This window comes from Pseudophryne corroboree, chromosome 2 (genome assembly GCF_028390025.1).
Source record: "Pseudophryne corroboree isolate aPseCor3 chromosome 2, aPseCor3.hap2, whole genome shotgun sequence".
Classification (NCBI taxonomy): Eukaryota; Metazoa; Chordata; class Amphibia; order Anura; family Myobatrachidae; genus Pseudophryne; species Pseudophryne corroboree.
This window is the reverse complement of record NC_086445.1, coordinates 641,008,559-641,025,583: the sequence shown is the minus strand read 5'-3', so window position 1 is coordinate 641,025,583 and position 17,025 is coordinate 641,008,559. Positions and strand designations below refer to the sequence as shown.

At 46.9% G+C, this 17,025-nt stretch overlaps 1 protein-coding gene across 2 annotated transcripts in view; it reads left to right on the top strand.

The window, feature by feature from the left end:
- CACNA1S (calcium voltage-gated channel subunit alpha1 S) overlaps positions 1-17,025 on the top strand; it is a 515,698-nt gene that overhangs the window by 310,717 nt on the left and 187,956 nt on the right. For both annotated transcript variants that reach the window (XM_063954963.1, XM_063954964.1), the window contains 2 exons: positions 3,350-3,551; positions 4,074-4,232. In XM_063954963.1, the coding sequence (XP_063811033.1) occupies positions 3,350-3,551; positions 4,074-4,232 (361 nt within the window). The remainder of the gene's footprint in view (positions 1-3,349; positions 3,552-4,073; positions 4,233-17,025) is intronic.

The following is a 17,025-nucleotide window of genomic DNA, read 5'->3' as shown; positions in this document are numbered from 1 at the left end:
TCACCCAATAAGGTCTCACTTGAAAAGGGTAGGATCTCTACTCCTTTTTCGGAATCAGCGACTGCTGTCCACTGACACAGCCATAAACAACTGCGTGCTGACTTTGCCCTAGTTGTAGAGCGTGCACAAATTATATGTGTGTCTCTTGGGAATAGAACCTGGGCCCCAGTGTGTGTTGCACTGGCACTTTATGTATATGCTGCAGGAGGGTGACCATTTTGTCCTGATACACAGTGACAAAACCTGTGAGTAGAGCACCTGATCATGTAGCGATGGCTCCAGTAACCCAACCATATGCTAAAATGTGGGCACCTGAGCAACTCCCACTGCCGTATAAGCGATTTGAGCGTACACTCAATTTATTTGGTCAACAGAGTCTTTTAGGGCGATAGCACCAGGTACAGGTAGTACCATCTTCTGTGACAACCTGGACACAGAAGTACTCTCTGCACCTACCAGATCTGGCATCTCTCCTGAGTCAGATTGGAGGTATTCTTGTGGAATAAGAAGGGAAGTTGAGACGCTGGGCCGTGGTCTGATAAATGATCATAAAATCAGCCATAGACTTCTGAAGTCCCGCGTCAATTGCTTGGGCGCAGCCAGCTCAGTTTGGAAACATTAATGGAGTCCAGCCATGCTGGCTCCTGTGTACTGCCACGGTTGAGGCTAGATCCAAGTGACCTAAGGGACCTTTTCCATCAGGGGGAGGGGCCACGACACAAGGGGGAGGAGCTAGGCCAGCGGGACAGTTGCTCTACTATCCCCACCACCAACTATTACCTTTAGTAATTAGGTGGCGAGCGGAGCGAGCCACTGAGCCCAAAGCATGGCGAGCGAAGCGAGCCCGCAAGGGTACTTTTCGGGTACCCTGTTCGGCTGTAGCTCCTCCCCCTGGTGACGTATCTCCTCCCCTAGGTACGTCACAAGGTCCCTTCTCCCACTCCGATATAGAACCAACCGTACTGCCACCCCGAGAAGGAAAACTGCACTGTGTGCACACTTGTGATCCCCGTTTCCACATTTTCCATCTGTTTGGAAGGTGGAATTTTGTGTCGGAATTACCCACGGATGTTTAAAAAGTGTGTTTAAACCTGGAATGTGGCAGTATATTTTGGCTTTGGAAGAACATTTCTTCTGCCATATTTTCTCCATATCAGGGATATTGAAGAGCTCCTTAATAGAGATCTTCCACACTCTGAGACAGAGTACCATCCCCCATATGTTCCCTCCAACAAGATGAAACATTGTATTACAGCACCTGCACTCAGTTTTACTGCCTGTCATTTTGAACAGCGAGTATACACTAGAGATGAGCGGATTCGGTTTTACTCGGTTTTACTCGGTTCTCAAAACCGGATCTTATTGGCTATCCAAAACACGTGACACCCGTGAGCCAATAAGATTCGGTTTTGAGAACCGAGTAAAACCGAGTAAAACCGAATCCGCTCATCTCTAGTATACACACACAGGAATAGGTTAACATGCAATAACCTAAGGAAAAGCCTTGTCAGGAGAGAGAGACAGAGAGGGGGGAACCAGCACACTGTGCCCCTATTGCATTGTTGGGCAGTGGATGAAGTCCCCTTTGTAGTACATGCAGAGACTAAGGGGGTAATTCCAAGTTGATCGCAGCAGGATATTTTTTAGCAGTTGGGTAAAACCATGTGCACTGCAGGGGGGACAGATGTAACATGTACAGAGAGAGTTAGATTTGGCTGGGTTTTGTTTCTGTGCAGGGTAAATACTGGCTGCTTTACTTTTACACTGCAATTTAGATTGCAGATTGAACACACCACACCCAAATCTAACTCTCTCTGCACATGTTATATCTGCCTCCCCTGCAGTGCACATGGTTTTGCCCAACTGCAAAAAAATTTCCTGCTGCGATCAACTTGGAATTACCCCCCAAATCCCCTAGTTAAGGATTTAATACTTATAATTTTAGCTGCACCCTGCTACATAAAACCCTCTGGCATCGATTAGGTGCTTTTGAGGGTACTGGAGAAGCAGTACTTCCCTGCCGTCAGCGTTTGTTGATGCAGGGAGAATGTCTGAGCCTGCTGGTTCCGCTCTCAGTGAAGCCCCGTCCCTTCAATGGCACGCGGTCTTCCCGCACTTTTTTATACTGGCAAGTCTCTATTTCACATGAAAATGGTGTAAAAAAACTTTTTCTGCACCAGCACCAGTGGGGGTACTGTGTACACATGCTATGTACTGCTTTTCCTGAGACCTAGCCACCCTTTTGTGGAGCCGTGTGTACCTTTATACCGCCATTGTAACCGATGACCCGCTAACCGGGTAGCCAGCTTTGTACTCACCACTCTTCTAGTCTTCAGCTCTGTTAGGGGTGGCGGCATGCTACGGGAATGTACGCTTGCTGCTGTGGGCTTGCGAATAGTTCACCCAGGACTGTGTCCTGTCAGCGGGGATCGGAACCATTAACCCTTTAAGAGGTTGGTACCGTCCCCCCAAGTCCCTCGAAGCAGGCAGGCTGTTTCCAATCAGCGCCGTACAAAGGACAGTAAAGGGAGACAAAACTTAGCATTACAGTAAATAAATAACAAAAATAGAGTGCAGGTAACAAAGAGCACCACAATTCTCAAAACATAATACAGCTAAGATGTAAGTAGCGAGGGAGTAATCATCGTACTACTTGGGGCTGGCGGCCATAGATAGAGATGAGCCTTTACGAGCAGGAGAAAAAGCGGGTAAAGATGGTCGCTGAGTAGGGGAGAGCTGCGAGTGAAATGTGTCGAGAAGAGGGCTTTGACAACAAGAGGAAAGAGGGCCCTGCTCTGAAGAGCAAACCATTAGTGGGAAGTAAATTGAAGTAAAAATCTCTGGCGCTCCAGAGGATGTGACCGGCTCCTTCCGGCACATTTTCTAAACTGAGTCTGCTAGGAGGGGCATAGAGGGGAGGAGCCAGCACACACTCTGAAGAATTTAAAGTTCCACGGCTCCAAAGGACTCATCTATACCCCATGGTACTAAGGACCATCCTAGTATACCCTAAGACGTTAGAGAAAAAAGAAATACCAAATAATGATCACGAACTGCAGTGTTTGGAAAATTGTTTCATTTGAGATTCTAGAGTAAGCCAAAGGCTGATAGGGCGTTCTTCTTCTCTTTTTCTTCTGTTTGACTCTGGTGTAATTCTGCGTTCAATATAAATATCCCATAACACTTTAAACTAAAACACTTGAAATTTGAATCACCCTAGAAGCCATAACTGCTTAGTAGCCTGACCTATACTTTACTTAAAATAATGAACATATGTCACTGTGTTGGATGATTGCCTGGACTAAAGTAAATATGTTATAGTTATTTGTCTGCATTTTTGTGTAAATAGGTTGCTGTACAGAGCTATAGACTCACACACTGAGGATATGGGACCCATCTATAATTACCGTATTGAGATTGCAGTCTTCTTCATTGTCTACATTATCCTCATTGCCTTCTTCATGATGAACATCTTTGTGGGATTTGTAATTGTCACCTTCCAGGAACAAGGAGAGCAGGAGTATAAAAACTGTGAATTAAACAAAAACCAGGTAATTCTCTGTCCACTTTTCAATATCTAATATTATTGATATACAGTAGAATGTTTTTTAGTGTTTATTCTAAATGAAATCTTACAAAGAAACATAGAATTTGATGGCAGATAAGAACCACTTGGCCCATCTAGTCTGCCCCTTTTTTTAATTCTTTAGAAAATCTCAAACCCTTTTGAACCTTTATTCTTTGTAAGGATTTTCATATGCCTATCCCATGGCATGTTTAAATTGCTCTACTGACTTAGCCTCTACCACCTCTGACGGGAGACTATTCCACTTGCCCACTACCCTTTCTGAGAAGTAATTATTCCTTAAATTACCCTGAACCTGCCTCCCTCCATTTTCAGTGTATGTCCTCGAGTACTTCTCTTCCTTTGAATAATGTCTCCCTCCTGTACTTTGTTAAAACCCTTGGTATATTTGAAAGTTTTTATCATGTCCCCCATATCTTATCTTATACAGTAGTTTATAAGTATGTGGGACTCTACATGTTATATCTGATTTTCCTTCCTCTAACAGAGGCAGTGTGTGCAGTATGCATTGAAGGCACGTCCCCTGCGACGGTACATCCCCAAAAATCCACATCAGTATAAGGTCTGGTATTTGGTGACGTCCTCATATTTTGAGTATCTGATGTTTGCACTCATTATGCTGAATACCATCAGCCTTGGGATGCAGGTAAGATCTTGGTATTAAAAAGAAGCATACAGTATTTTAAGATAAATGTGGATGAGATATGGCATAATTATTGTTGTATTTTACAATATTATATGCTAAAAATATACTTTTACATGCTTGTATATACTGTACATGTATATTGTTGTATAGAGCCCTGGGTCAGTATCTATCAGGGCTGTTTCTAGACAATTTGGCTGCCAGTGCTACCCACGCCACCCCCCCATTGACATTTAAAAAAGGAGATTTATGGTAAGAACTTACCTTTGTTAAATCTCTTTCTGTGAGGTACACTGGATTCCACAGGGAATAACATCGAAGTGTAGAGTTGGATCTTGATCGAGGCACCAACAGGCTAAAGGCTTTGACTGTTCCCAAGATGCTCAGCGCCGCCTCCTCTATAATCCCGCCTCCATGCACAGGAGCTCAGTTTTGTTAACCAGTCCAATGCAGTAGCAGGTAAAAGGGACGACGATCGTTAGTAGCCACATATACCACAGTCTCGCGACAGGAGAAGGTACCAGCGGCTAATGCCATACAAACCCAAAGAAGCTAAGTGCGTCAGGGTGGGCGCCCTGTGGAACCCAGTGTACCTTGCAGAAAGAGATTTAACAACGGTAAGTTCTTACCATAAATCTCCTTTTCTGCAGTGGGGTACACTGGAGTTCCACAAGGAATAACATCGGGGATGTCCTAAAGCAGTTCCTCATGGGAGGGGACGCACTGTAGCGGGCACAAGAACCCGGCGTCCAAAGGAGGCATCCCGGGAGGCGGAAGTATCGAAGGCATAGAACCTTATGGACGTGTACACTAAGGACCACGTAACTGCCTTGCACCACGGCGGGCCACCCAAGAAGGTCCAATAGACCGAGTAGAATGGGCTTTGATGGTAGCAAGAGCTGGAAGATCAGCCTGTACATAAGCATGTGCAATCACCATTCTAATCCATCTGGCCAAGGTCTGCTTATTAGCAGGCCAGCCACGTTTGTGAAAACCAAAAAGGACAAAGAGGGAATAAGATCTCCAAAGAAAAGCTGTCCTTTTCACATAAATACGGAGAGCCTGTGCCATGTCCAAAGACCGCTCTTTGGAGGATAAACCAGGAGAGGTAAAGGCCGGAAACCACAATCTCTTGGTTAAGGTGGAAAGATGACACCACCTTAGGCAGATAACCTGGGCGAGTTCTAAGAACCGCCAGGTCATGGTGAAAAATCAGAAAGGGTGACCGACAGAACAAGGCACCCAAGTCTGAAACCCATCTAGCAGAGGCAATAGCCAGCAAGAACAGGACCTTAAGAGTAAGCCACTTAAGATCCACTGACTCAAGAGGTTCAAACGGAGACTCTTGTAAGGCATCCAGTACAACCGACAAATCCCAAGGAGCCACAGGCGGGACATAGGGAGGTTGAATCCGTAAAACACCCTGAGTGAATGTATGAACATCAGGCAGAGTCGCAATTTTTCTCTGAAACCATATCGACAAGGTAGAAATATAAACCTTGAGGGAGGCCAGACAAAGGCCTAAGTCCAGGCCCTGTTGCAGGAAAGCCAAAAGCTTGGCAGTACTGAACTTATATGCGTCATAATGGTTAGTCGCACACCAGGCGAAATAAGAATTCCAGAGCTTTAATAAATTCAAGCCGAAGCCGGTTGACTGGCCTTCAACGTAGTTTGAATGACCGCCTCAGAAAAGCCTTTGGCCCTCAGTATGGAAGCTTCAAGAGTTACGCCGTCAAAGCCAGCCAGGCCAAATCCTGGTAGACACAAGGGCCCTGAACGAGGAGGTCTGGGCGTTGCGGAAGTAGAAGAGGACACTCTATCGAGATACCCTGCAGGTCTGAGAACCAAAGCCGTCTGGGCCACGCTGGAGCGATTAGAAGTAGCATTCCTCCTTCTTGCTTGAACTTCCGAATGACCCTGGGCAGGAGTGACACTGGAGGGAACACGTATGGCAGCCTAAAGTTCCATGGAATTGCCAGTGCATCCATGAACACTGCTTGAGGATCCCTTGTCCTTGCTCCGAAGACAGGAACTTTGTGATTGTGTCGAGACACCATCAGGTCTACATCTGATAGGTCCCACTTGTCCACTAGGAGTTGAAATACTTCTGGATGAAGGCTCCACTCTCCGGCGTGTACGTCCTGATGACTGAGAAAGACCGCTTCCCAGTTGAGGACTCCCGGAATGAACACTGCCGATATGGCTGGCAGATGGCGTTCCACCCAACGAAGGATTTTTGATACATCCTTCATTGCCATGCGGCTTTGAGTGTCGCCTTGATGATTTATGTACGCCACCATGGTGGCGTTGTCTGACTGTACTTGAACAGGCCTGTTCTGTACTAGAGGCAGGGCTAGTGTCAATGCATTGAACACTGCCCGCAATTCCAGAATGTTTATTGGGAGGAGAGATTCCTCCCTGGTCCACCGACCCTGAAGAGAGTGTTGCTCCAACACCGCGCCCCAGCCCCAGAGACTGGCATCCGTCGTCAGAAGGGACGACCCCATCTCAGTTGCTGGTCCTGCAGCCACCAGCTCAGTGACAAGTTGACCTCCGGAGTCAAGGAGATCATGTGGGTCCTGATCCGGTGAGGCAGGCCATCCCACTTGGAGAGTATCAACCTCTGCAGGGGGCGGGAATGAAATTGAGCGTACTCTACCATGTCGAAAGCCGACACCATGAGGCCTAGTACTTGCATCGCCGAGTGTATCGACACATGTGGGCGAGATCTTGTCCTGAAGTTTCAGGATCTTTTCCGGAGACAAAAACAACCATTGGTTGTGGGTGTCCAATAGTGCTCCCAGGTGCACCATGCTCTGAGCAAGGACCAGGGAAGATTTCTTCCAGTTGATGAGCCACCCGTGGGCTTGTAGGAATTGGACCGTCAGTTCCAGATGACAGAGGAGAACCTCTGGAGAGTTCGCCAGGATCAACAAGTCGCCCAGATCCTGATACCCTGACGGTGGAGTAGAGCTGTCATGATCGCCATGACCTTGGTGAAAATTCTTGGAGCCGTGGTCAGTCTGAAAGGTAAGGCCTGTAATTGAAAATGTAGGTTGCCAATAGCAAACTGCAGGTATTGCTGATGCGACACTGCAATAGGAATATCCAGATAAGCATCCTGTATGTCTAGGGATACCATATAGTCCTTGGGCTCCAAAGCCAGAACAATAGAGCGAAGCATTTCCATACGGAATTTGGAAACTTTCACATATTTGTTCAAAGACTTGAGGTTGAGAATAGGCCGAGAGGACTCATTCGGTTTCGGGACTAGGAACAGCGTGGAATAGTACCCCCTGCCTCTCTGAGCCAGAGGCATCAGCATCAGCTAGAGACTGATTTAATTGCTGTAATTGAGAGGACAGAGTATCTGCCCATGGCGGATTAACTGCAGGGACAATATGTGGCTGCAATGGCACAGGAGGTCCCATAGGGGGTGCATGTCTAGTTACTAGCGTAGTCAGTAAATTAGAGAAAGCAGCCCAAGGTGGGTCTTGATTTGCCCCCATTGCTGCAGACTGACCATGGGGTATAGAACCCCCAGTACCTGAACCCTCAGCTGCTATGTTTTCCTCCGAGTAATCCATGGCGTCAGCACTGCATGGTGCAGGATCAGCCATAGATAGACCACCCTGTTTAGCAGACATTATATGTAAGCATAACCTTAGGGGTTAATAGTACAATATAAGCAGACAAATTACCTGACAAAAAAACCCTGTATAGTGTGACTGCAAAGCAGATCACAAACAGGGGATTTAAGAGGTATGTGGTGACTGTAAAAATAGGATTTTAATACCTACCCGTAAATCCTTTTCTCTTAGTCCGTAGAGGATGCTGGGGATGCTTCAAGAACCATGGGGTATAGACGGGATCCGCAGGAGACATGGGCACTCCAAGACTTCAAAAGGGTTGTGAACTGGCTCCTCCCTCTATGCCCCTCCTCCAGACTCCAGTTATAAGAACTGTGTCCAGGGAGACGGACATTTCGAGGAAAGAATTTATTGTTAAACCACGGTGAGCATTTTACCAGCTCACACCTCCAGTATGCCGCAAAACGTGGCATTTAATAGAACACCAGCCGACGGCATGAAGAATATGCAGCAATACTCTGACATAAAACGTAACACAATCTATGTGTGTAAACACAACCAGTAACAGCATAATGCATGTTATGGCCTGAATAACGTTAGCAACAGGCCGACTTAACCACAACACACCATGTGCGTAAAAATACCCAATGACTGCAGATACAGTACATACTGGGACGGGCGCCCAGCATCCTCTACGGACTAAGAGAAAAGGATTTACCGGTAGGTATTAAATTCCTATTTGCTCATACGTCCTAGAGTATGCTGGGGATGCTTCAAGAACCATGGGGTTTATACCAAAGCTCTAGAACGGGCGGGAGAGTGCAGATGACTCTGCATCACCGATTGACCCAACAAGAGGCAGGGTATCAAACTTGTAAAACTTTGCAAAGGTGTTTGAACCCGACCAAGTAGCTACTCGGCAGAGTTGTAATGCCCAGATCCCCCGGGCAGCCGCCTAGGATGAGCCCACCTTTCCGGTAGAATGGGCCTTCACCGATTTTGGCAACGGCAAACCTGCCGTAGAATGAGCCTGCTAAATCATATTACAGATCCAGCGTGCAATAGTCTGCTTGGAAGCAGGAGCCCCAATCTTGTTGGGAGCCCACAGGACAAACAGAGCCTCTGTTTTCCTAATCTGAGCCGTTCTGGCGACATAGATTTTCAAAGCTCTGACCACATCGAGAGACTTTGATTCCGCCCAGGCGTCAGTAGCCACTGGCACCACAACAGGCTGGTTTACGTGAAACGATGAAACCAAATTGCTGACGAGTTCTCAACTCCGCTCTATCTGCATGGAAGATTAAATAGGGGCTTTTGTGAGACAAAGCCGCCAATTTAAACACCCGCCTTGCGGATGCCAAGGCCAACAGCATGACCACTTTCCAAGTAAGGAATTTCAACTCAAGCTTACGTAAAGGTCCGAACCAATGAGAATTGCAGGAACTGCAACACCACATTAAGATCCCATGGTGCCACCGGGGGCACAAGGGGAGGTTGGATGTGCAGCACGCCATTCACGAAGGTCTGAACTTCTGGAAGGGAGGCCAATTCTTTCTGAAAGAAAATAGATAAGGCCGAAATTTGTACTTTAATGGAGCCTAACTTTAGGCCCGAATCCACACCTGCTTGCAAAAAATGGAGCAAACGCCCCAGCTGAAATTCTTCCGTAGGAGCCTTCTTGGATTCACACCAAGACACATACTTTCTCCAAATACGGTGGTGCTTCTTTCCTAGCCTGAAGCAGTGTGGGAATGACTTCACTGGGAATACCCTTTCGGGCTAGGATATGGCGTTCAACCGCCATGCCATCAAACGCAGCCGCGGTAAGTCTTGATACACGCACAGTCCTTGCTGTGTTACAGGTCCTCTCGTAGAGAAAGAGGCCAGGGATCTTCTATGAATAATTCTTGAAGATCTGGGTACCAAGCCCTCCTTGGCTAGACCGGAACAATGAGGATCGCCTGAACCTTTTTTCTTCTTCCGACCTTTATCACCTTCGGAAAGAGTGGAAGTGGAGGGAACACATAAACCGACTGAAACACCCACGATGTCACAAGGGCGTCCACCGCTATTGCTTGTGGGTCCCTTGACCTGGAACAATATCCCTGAAGGTTCTTGTTGAGGCGAGACGCCATCATGTCTATTTGAGGAATTCCCCAAAGACTTGTCACTTCTGTGAAAAACCTCTTGATGAAGACCCCACTCTCCTGGATGGAGATCGTGTCTGCTGAGGAAGTCTGTTTCTCAGTTGTCTACACCCGGAATGAAGACCGCTAACCGAACGTTTACATGCCTTTCCGCCCAGCGGAAAACCTTTGTGGCTTCTGCCATTACCGCTTTGCTCTTCGTTCCGCCCTAGCGGTTTACTTACGCCACTGCTGTTAAGTTGTCCGACTGAATTAAGACGGGCAGATCGCGAAGAAGATGTTCCGTTGTAAATAGCTCTTAATTCCAGAATGCTTATTGCAGACAAGCTTCCCAGCTTGACCTTTTTCCCTGGAAATTCTTCCCCTGGAAAGACTGCTCCCCAGCCTTGGAGACTTGTATCCATGGACACCAGGATCTAATCCTGGATCCCGAACCTTCAGCCCTATAGGAGGTGAGAACTGTGAAGCCACCACAGGAGAGATATCCTGGTCCTGGAAAATAGGATTATTTTCCGGTGCATGTGCAGGTGAGACCCGGACCACATGTCCAACTGGTCCCGCTAAAACCACTCTGGCATTTAACTTGCTCACCGATTGGCCTCGTAGGCCGCAACCATCTTCTTCATCAACGGAACGTATTGATGGGTTTACACTGTTGCAAATCTGATCCGACTCTGGATCCTCAGATCTCTTTCCACTGGAAAAAACAAACTCTCAACAGTTCTGTATCTAACCTTATTCCCAACTCCGACATCTGCGTTTTTGGGATCAACAGTGATTCTGGCAAGTTCAGGAGCCAACCACTGTGTTGAAGAACTGTCAGAGAGAAACAAAGACTTGCACCACTTGTTTCTTGACCTCGCCATAGTCAGGAGAGCGTCCCAGTACAGAATAATAATGGCTTTTACTATCGAAGGAAAACCATCATACTGCCATCACTCCGGTGAACTGGCAATGACAATCCTGAATAGCAAACCCAGGTAAACCTAACGTAGAAGAAACCGCACTTAAAAACTCTTTCTCCTTTAACAGATTGGAGATCCCTGCCCTGAGAGATTCCATCTTGTAGTTCAACTTCTGAAGTAGAAATTTTTGGAATTGTTCTGACCGAGCTGTCCGGGCTCAGAAGCACGAAAAAGCCTTTTTTTTTTTTTCGTGACGGGACAGCAGGCTAATGTCCTGATCCTGACCCAACTCTTGTATGGCGTCGCATACTACCTCTCCGTCCAGAGGAGAATCGGCAAGATCTATTTGAAAAATCAGTAAGGGGAATTATCTGGACACTCCAGTATGTTCCCCTTAACTCACTGGTCCATGTCCATTCCAGGACTGACTATGCGACATGCGGTGGATGTGGTAGAAACAGAGGATGATTTCTGCTTCTGCGAACTTGAAAAGGCTGCTGACCTTTTATCTTTTCTCCTTCCTCTACCTGCAAAGAAGGGGAAAAACCGTATCACCGTGTCACCAACCGTTGTGAGGGAACATAGCTCAAGAAGGTAGACTTACCAGTGGCATCTGCCGAGATCAACATAACAAAGCCATCCCCAAACCAGGTTTCACCTTCATAGGGAAGATACTCCAGTACTTCTCTGAGTCACCCTCAGCATTCCATTGGTGAATCCACAACGCCCTCCTAGCCGAGACCGCCATGGAATTGGCCCGCGAACCTAAGAGTCCCATACCTCTTGTAGTCGCATGGCACCATGCTGCAATGTTTTAGATATGACCCAACTTAAGGAGTATCCCATCTCTCCCCAGGGTAATTATATTGGATGACAAGGTAACCGACCATTTCTGAATACAAGCACTCCCCCATGCGCATGTAATGCAAATATAATCAAAGCATATGATTAAAATATCACTTAGCTTCCTGTATACGATCCTTTGTGACAGGGCCCCGTGCAGACCAGGGGTTGACTCTCACTTTATTCTATCCACGGCGGGAAAAGAATAAACCCTCGGACTCCTCGTGAGGATTCGAAACCATCTCGTCACGGCTGACCTAGACTTTTTCAACAGAGCGACCAGCACATGAGAAGGAATAACTTTACTTCAGCATTCATTATAAATTTTAATATGAATATACACATTTAAATACACATATACACACATATATCTATATATATATATATATTAAAAATAGAAAGAAATTATTGCGCCACTTGTGTTCACCAATGTTTAGGGATCCTAAATGTGTAATGTACCATACAAGTGAACCTGACACTCCCTAGAAATTTAAAAGGGCGTCTGCTTATCCCCAAACAGGGATGGCGGTTCCCTGGAGCATAAAATTAAATACACAAGTGGGGGGGGGGGGGTTTAGCGACCACTGGCGTCTAAAATGATAAAAGCTCACACTATAGGTGAATAAGTAAAAATAAGATACAGTTTATTCACAAATAATTTTAAAACAACAAATCTTTTTCTAAAAAATGGGATAAAAAGTATACACACAAAATATAATACCAGTTTAAAATATATAAATAATAAATTATTTCTTAACTTGGTATGCAGTCACTGCCAGGTTGGGCAACCTGGCAGTGACTGCATACCGAGTTAAGAAATCATTTATTATTTATATATTTTAAACTGGTATTATATTTTGTGTGTATACTTTTTATCCCATTTTTTAGAAAAAGATTTGTTGTTTTAAAATTATTTGTGAATAAACTGTATCTTATTTTTACTTATTCACCTATAGTGTGAGCTTTTATCATTTTAGACACCAGTGGTCGCTAACCCCCCCCCCCCCCCTTGTGTGTAAACATATATATATATATATATATTAGAGATGAGCGCCTGAAATTTTTCGGGTTTTGCGTTTTGGTTTTGGGTTCGGTTCCGCGGCCGTGTTTTGGGTTCGAACGCGTTTTGGCAAAACCTCACCGAATTTTTTTTGTCGGATTCGGGTGTGTTTTGGATTCGGGTGTTTTTTTCAAAAAACACTAAAAAACAGCTTAAATCATAGAATTTGGGGGTCATTTTGATCCCAAAGTATTATTAACCTCAAAACCCATAATTTACACTCATTTTCAGTCTATTCTGAATACCTCACACCTCACAATATTATTTTTAGTCCTAAAATTTGCACCGAGGTCGCTGTGTGAGTAAGATAAGCGACCCTAGTGGCCGACACAAACACCGGGCCCATCTAGGAGTGGCACTGCAGTGTCACACAGGATGTCCCTTCCAAAAAACCCTCCCCAAACAGCACATGACGCAAAGAAAAAAAGAGGCGCAATGAGGTAGCTGTGTGAGTAAGATTAGCGACCCTAGTGGCCGACACAAACACCGGGCCCATCTAGGAGTGGCACTGCAGTGTCACGCAGGATGGCCCTTCCAAAAAACCCTCCCCAAACAGCACATGACGCAAAGAAAAAAAGAGGCGCAATGAGGTAGCTGTGTGAGTAAAATTAGCGACCCTAGTGGCTGACACAAACACCGGGCCCATCTAGGAGTGGCACTGCAGTGTCACGCAGGATGTCCCTTCCAAAAAACCCTCCCCAAACAGCACATGACGCAAAGAAAAAAAGAGGCGCAATGAGGTAGCTGTGTGAGTAAGATTAGCGACCCTAGTGGCCGACACAAACACCGGGCCCATCTAGGAGTGGCACTGCAGTGTCACGCAGGATGTCCCTTCCAAAAAACCCTCCCCAAACAGCACATGACGCAAAGAAAAAAAGAGGCGCAATGAGGTAGCTGACTGTGTGAGTAAGATTAGCGACCCTAGTGGCCGACACAAACACCGTGCCCATTTAGGAGTGGCACTGCAGTGTCACGCAGGATGTCCCTTCCAAAAAACCCTCCCCAATCAGCACATGATGCAAAGAAAACGAAAAGAAAAAAGAGGTGCAAGATGGAATTGTCCTTGGGCCCTCCCACCCACCCTTATGTTGTATAAACAAAACAGGACATGCACACTTTAACCAACCCATCATTTCAGTGACAGGGTCTGCCACACGACTGTGACTGATATGACGGGTTGGTTTGGACCCCCCCCCAAAAAAGAAGCAATTAATCTCTCCTTGCACAAACTGGCGCTACAGAGGCAAGATGTCCACCTCATCATCACCCTCCGATATATCACCGTGTACATCCCCCTCCTCACAGATTATCAATTCGTCCCCACTGGAATCCACCATCTCAGCTCCCTGTGTACTTTGTGGAGGCAATTGCTGCTGGTCAATGTCTCCGCGGAGGAATTGATTATAATTCATTTTAATGAACATCATCTTCTCCACATTTTCTGGATGTAACCTCGTACGCCGATTGCTGACAAGGTGAGCGGCGGCACTAAACACTCTTTCGGAGTACACACTTGTGGGAGGGCAACTTAGGTAGAATAAAGCCAGTTTGTGCAAGGGCCTCCAAATTGCCTCTTTTTCCTGCCAGTATAAGTACGGACTGTGTGACGTGCCTACTTGGATGCGGTCACTCATATAATCCTCCACCATTCTATCAATGTTGAGAGAATCATATGCAGTGACAGTAGACGACATGTCCGTAATCGTTGTCAGGTCCTTCAGTCCGGACCAGATGTCAGCATCAGCAGTCGCTCCAGACTGCCCTGCATCACCGCCAGCGGGTGGGCTCGGAATTCTGAGCCTTTTTCTCGCACCCCCAGTTGCGGGAGAATGTGAAGGAGGAGATGTTGACAGGTCGCGTTCCGCTTGACTTGACAATTTTGTCACCAGCAGGTCTTTCAACCCCAGCAGACTTGTGTCTGCCGGAAAGAGAGATCCAAGGTAGGCTTTAAATCTAGGATCGAGCACGGTGGCCAAAATGTAGTGCTCTGATTTCAACAGATTGACCACCCGTGAATCCTTGTTAAGCGAATTAAGGGCTCCATCCACAAGTCCCACATGCCTAGCGGAATCGCTCCGTGTTAGCTCCTCCTTCAATGTCTCCAGCTTCTTCTGCAAAAGCCTGATGAGGGGAATGACCTGACTCAGGCTGGCAGTGTCTGAACTGACTTCACGTGTGGCAAGTTCAAAGGGCATCAGAACCTTGCACAACGTTGAAATCATTCTCCACTGCGCTTGAGACAGGTGCATTCCACCTACTATATCGTGCTCAATTGTATAGGCTTGAATGGCCTTTTGCTGCTCCTCCAACCTCTGAAGCATATAGAGGGTTGAATTCCACCTCGTTACCACTTCTTGCTTCAGATGATGGCAGGGCAGGTTCAGTAGTTTTTGGTGGTGCTCCAGTCTTCTGTACGTGGTGCCTGTACGCCGAAAGTGTCCCGCAATTCTTCTGGCCACCGACAGCATCTCTTGCACGCCCCTGTCGTTTTTTTAAAAATTCTGCACCACCAAATTCAAGGTATGTGCAAAACATGGGACGTGCTGGAATTTGCCCATATTTAATGCACACACAATATTGCTGGCGTTGTCCGATGCCACAAATCCACAGGAGAGTCCAATTGGGGTAAGCCATTCCGCGATGATCTTCCTCAGTTGCCGTAAGAGGTTTTCAGCTGTGTGCGTATTCTGGAAACCGGTGATACAAAGCGTAGCCTGCCTAGGAAAGAGTTGGCGTTTGCGAGATGCTGCTACTGGTGCCGCCGCTGCTGTTCTTGCGGCGGGAGTCCATACATCTACCCAGTGGGCTGTCACAGTCATATAGTCCTGACCCTGCCCTGCTCCACTTGTCCACATGTCCGTGGTTAAGTGGACATTGGGTACAGCTGCATTTTTTAGGACACTGGTGACTCTTTTTCTGAGGTCTGTGTACATTTTCGGTATCGCCTGCCTAGAGAAATGGAACCTAGATGGTATTTGGTACCGGGGACACAGTACCTCCAACAAGTCTCTAGTTGGCTCTGCAGTAATGATGGATACCGGAACCACGTTTCTCACCACCCAGGATGCCAAGGCCTCAGAGTTCCGCTTTGCAGTAGGATGACTGCTGTGATATTTCATCTTCCTCGCAAAGGACTGTTGAACAGTCAATTGCTTACTGGAAGTAGTACAAGTGGGCTTACGACTTCCCCTCTGGGATGACCATCGACTCCCAGCGGCAACAACAGCAGTGCCAGCAGCAGTAGGCGTTACACGCAAGGATGCATCGGAGGAATCCCAGGCAGGAGAGGACTCGTCAGAATTGCCAGTGACATGGCCTGCAGGACTATTGGCATTCCTGGGGAAGGAGGAAATTGACACTGAGGGAGTTGGTGGGGTGGTTTGCGTGAGCTTGGTTACAAGAGGAAGGGATTTACTGGTCAGTGGACTGCTTCCGCTGTCACCCAAAGTTTTTGAACTTGTCACTGACTTATTATGAATGCGCTGCAGGTGACGTATAAGGGAGGATGTTCCGAGGTGGTTAACGTCCTTACCCCTACTTATTACAGCTTGACAAAGGGAACACACGGCTTGACACCTGTTGTCCGCATTTCTGGTGAAATACCTCCACACCGAAGAGCTGATTTTTTTGGTATTTTCACCTGGCATGTCAACGGCCATATTCCTCCCACGGACAACAGGTGTCTCCCCGGGTGCCTGACTTAAACAAACCACCTCACCATCAGAATCCTCCTGGTCAATTTCCTCCCCAGCGCCAGCAACACCCATATCCTCCTCATCCTGGTGTACTTCAACACTGACATCTTCAATCTGACTATCAGGAACTGGACTGCGGGTGCTCCTTCCAGCACTTGCAGGGGGCGTGCAAATGGTGGAAGGCGCATGCTCTTCACGTCCAGTGTTGGGAAGGTCAGGCATCGCAACCGACACAATTGGACTCTCCTTGTGGATTTGGGATTTCGAAGAATGCACAGTTCTTTGCTGTGCTGCTTTTGCCAGCTTGAGTCTTTTCATTTTTCTAGCGAGAGGCTGAGTGCTTCCATCCTCATGTGAAGCTGAACCACTAGCCATGAACATAGGCCAGGGCCTCAGCCGTTCCTTGCCACTCCGTGTCGTAAATGGCATATTGGCAAGTTTACGCTTCTCCTCCGACAATTTTATTTTAGGTTTTGGAGTCCTTTTTTTTCTGATATTTGGTGTTTTGGATTTGACATGCTCTGTACTATGACATTGGGCATCGGCCTTGGCAGAC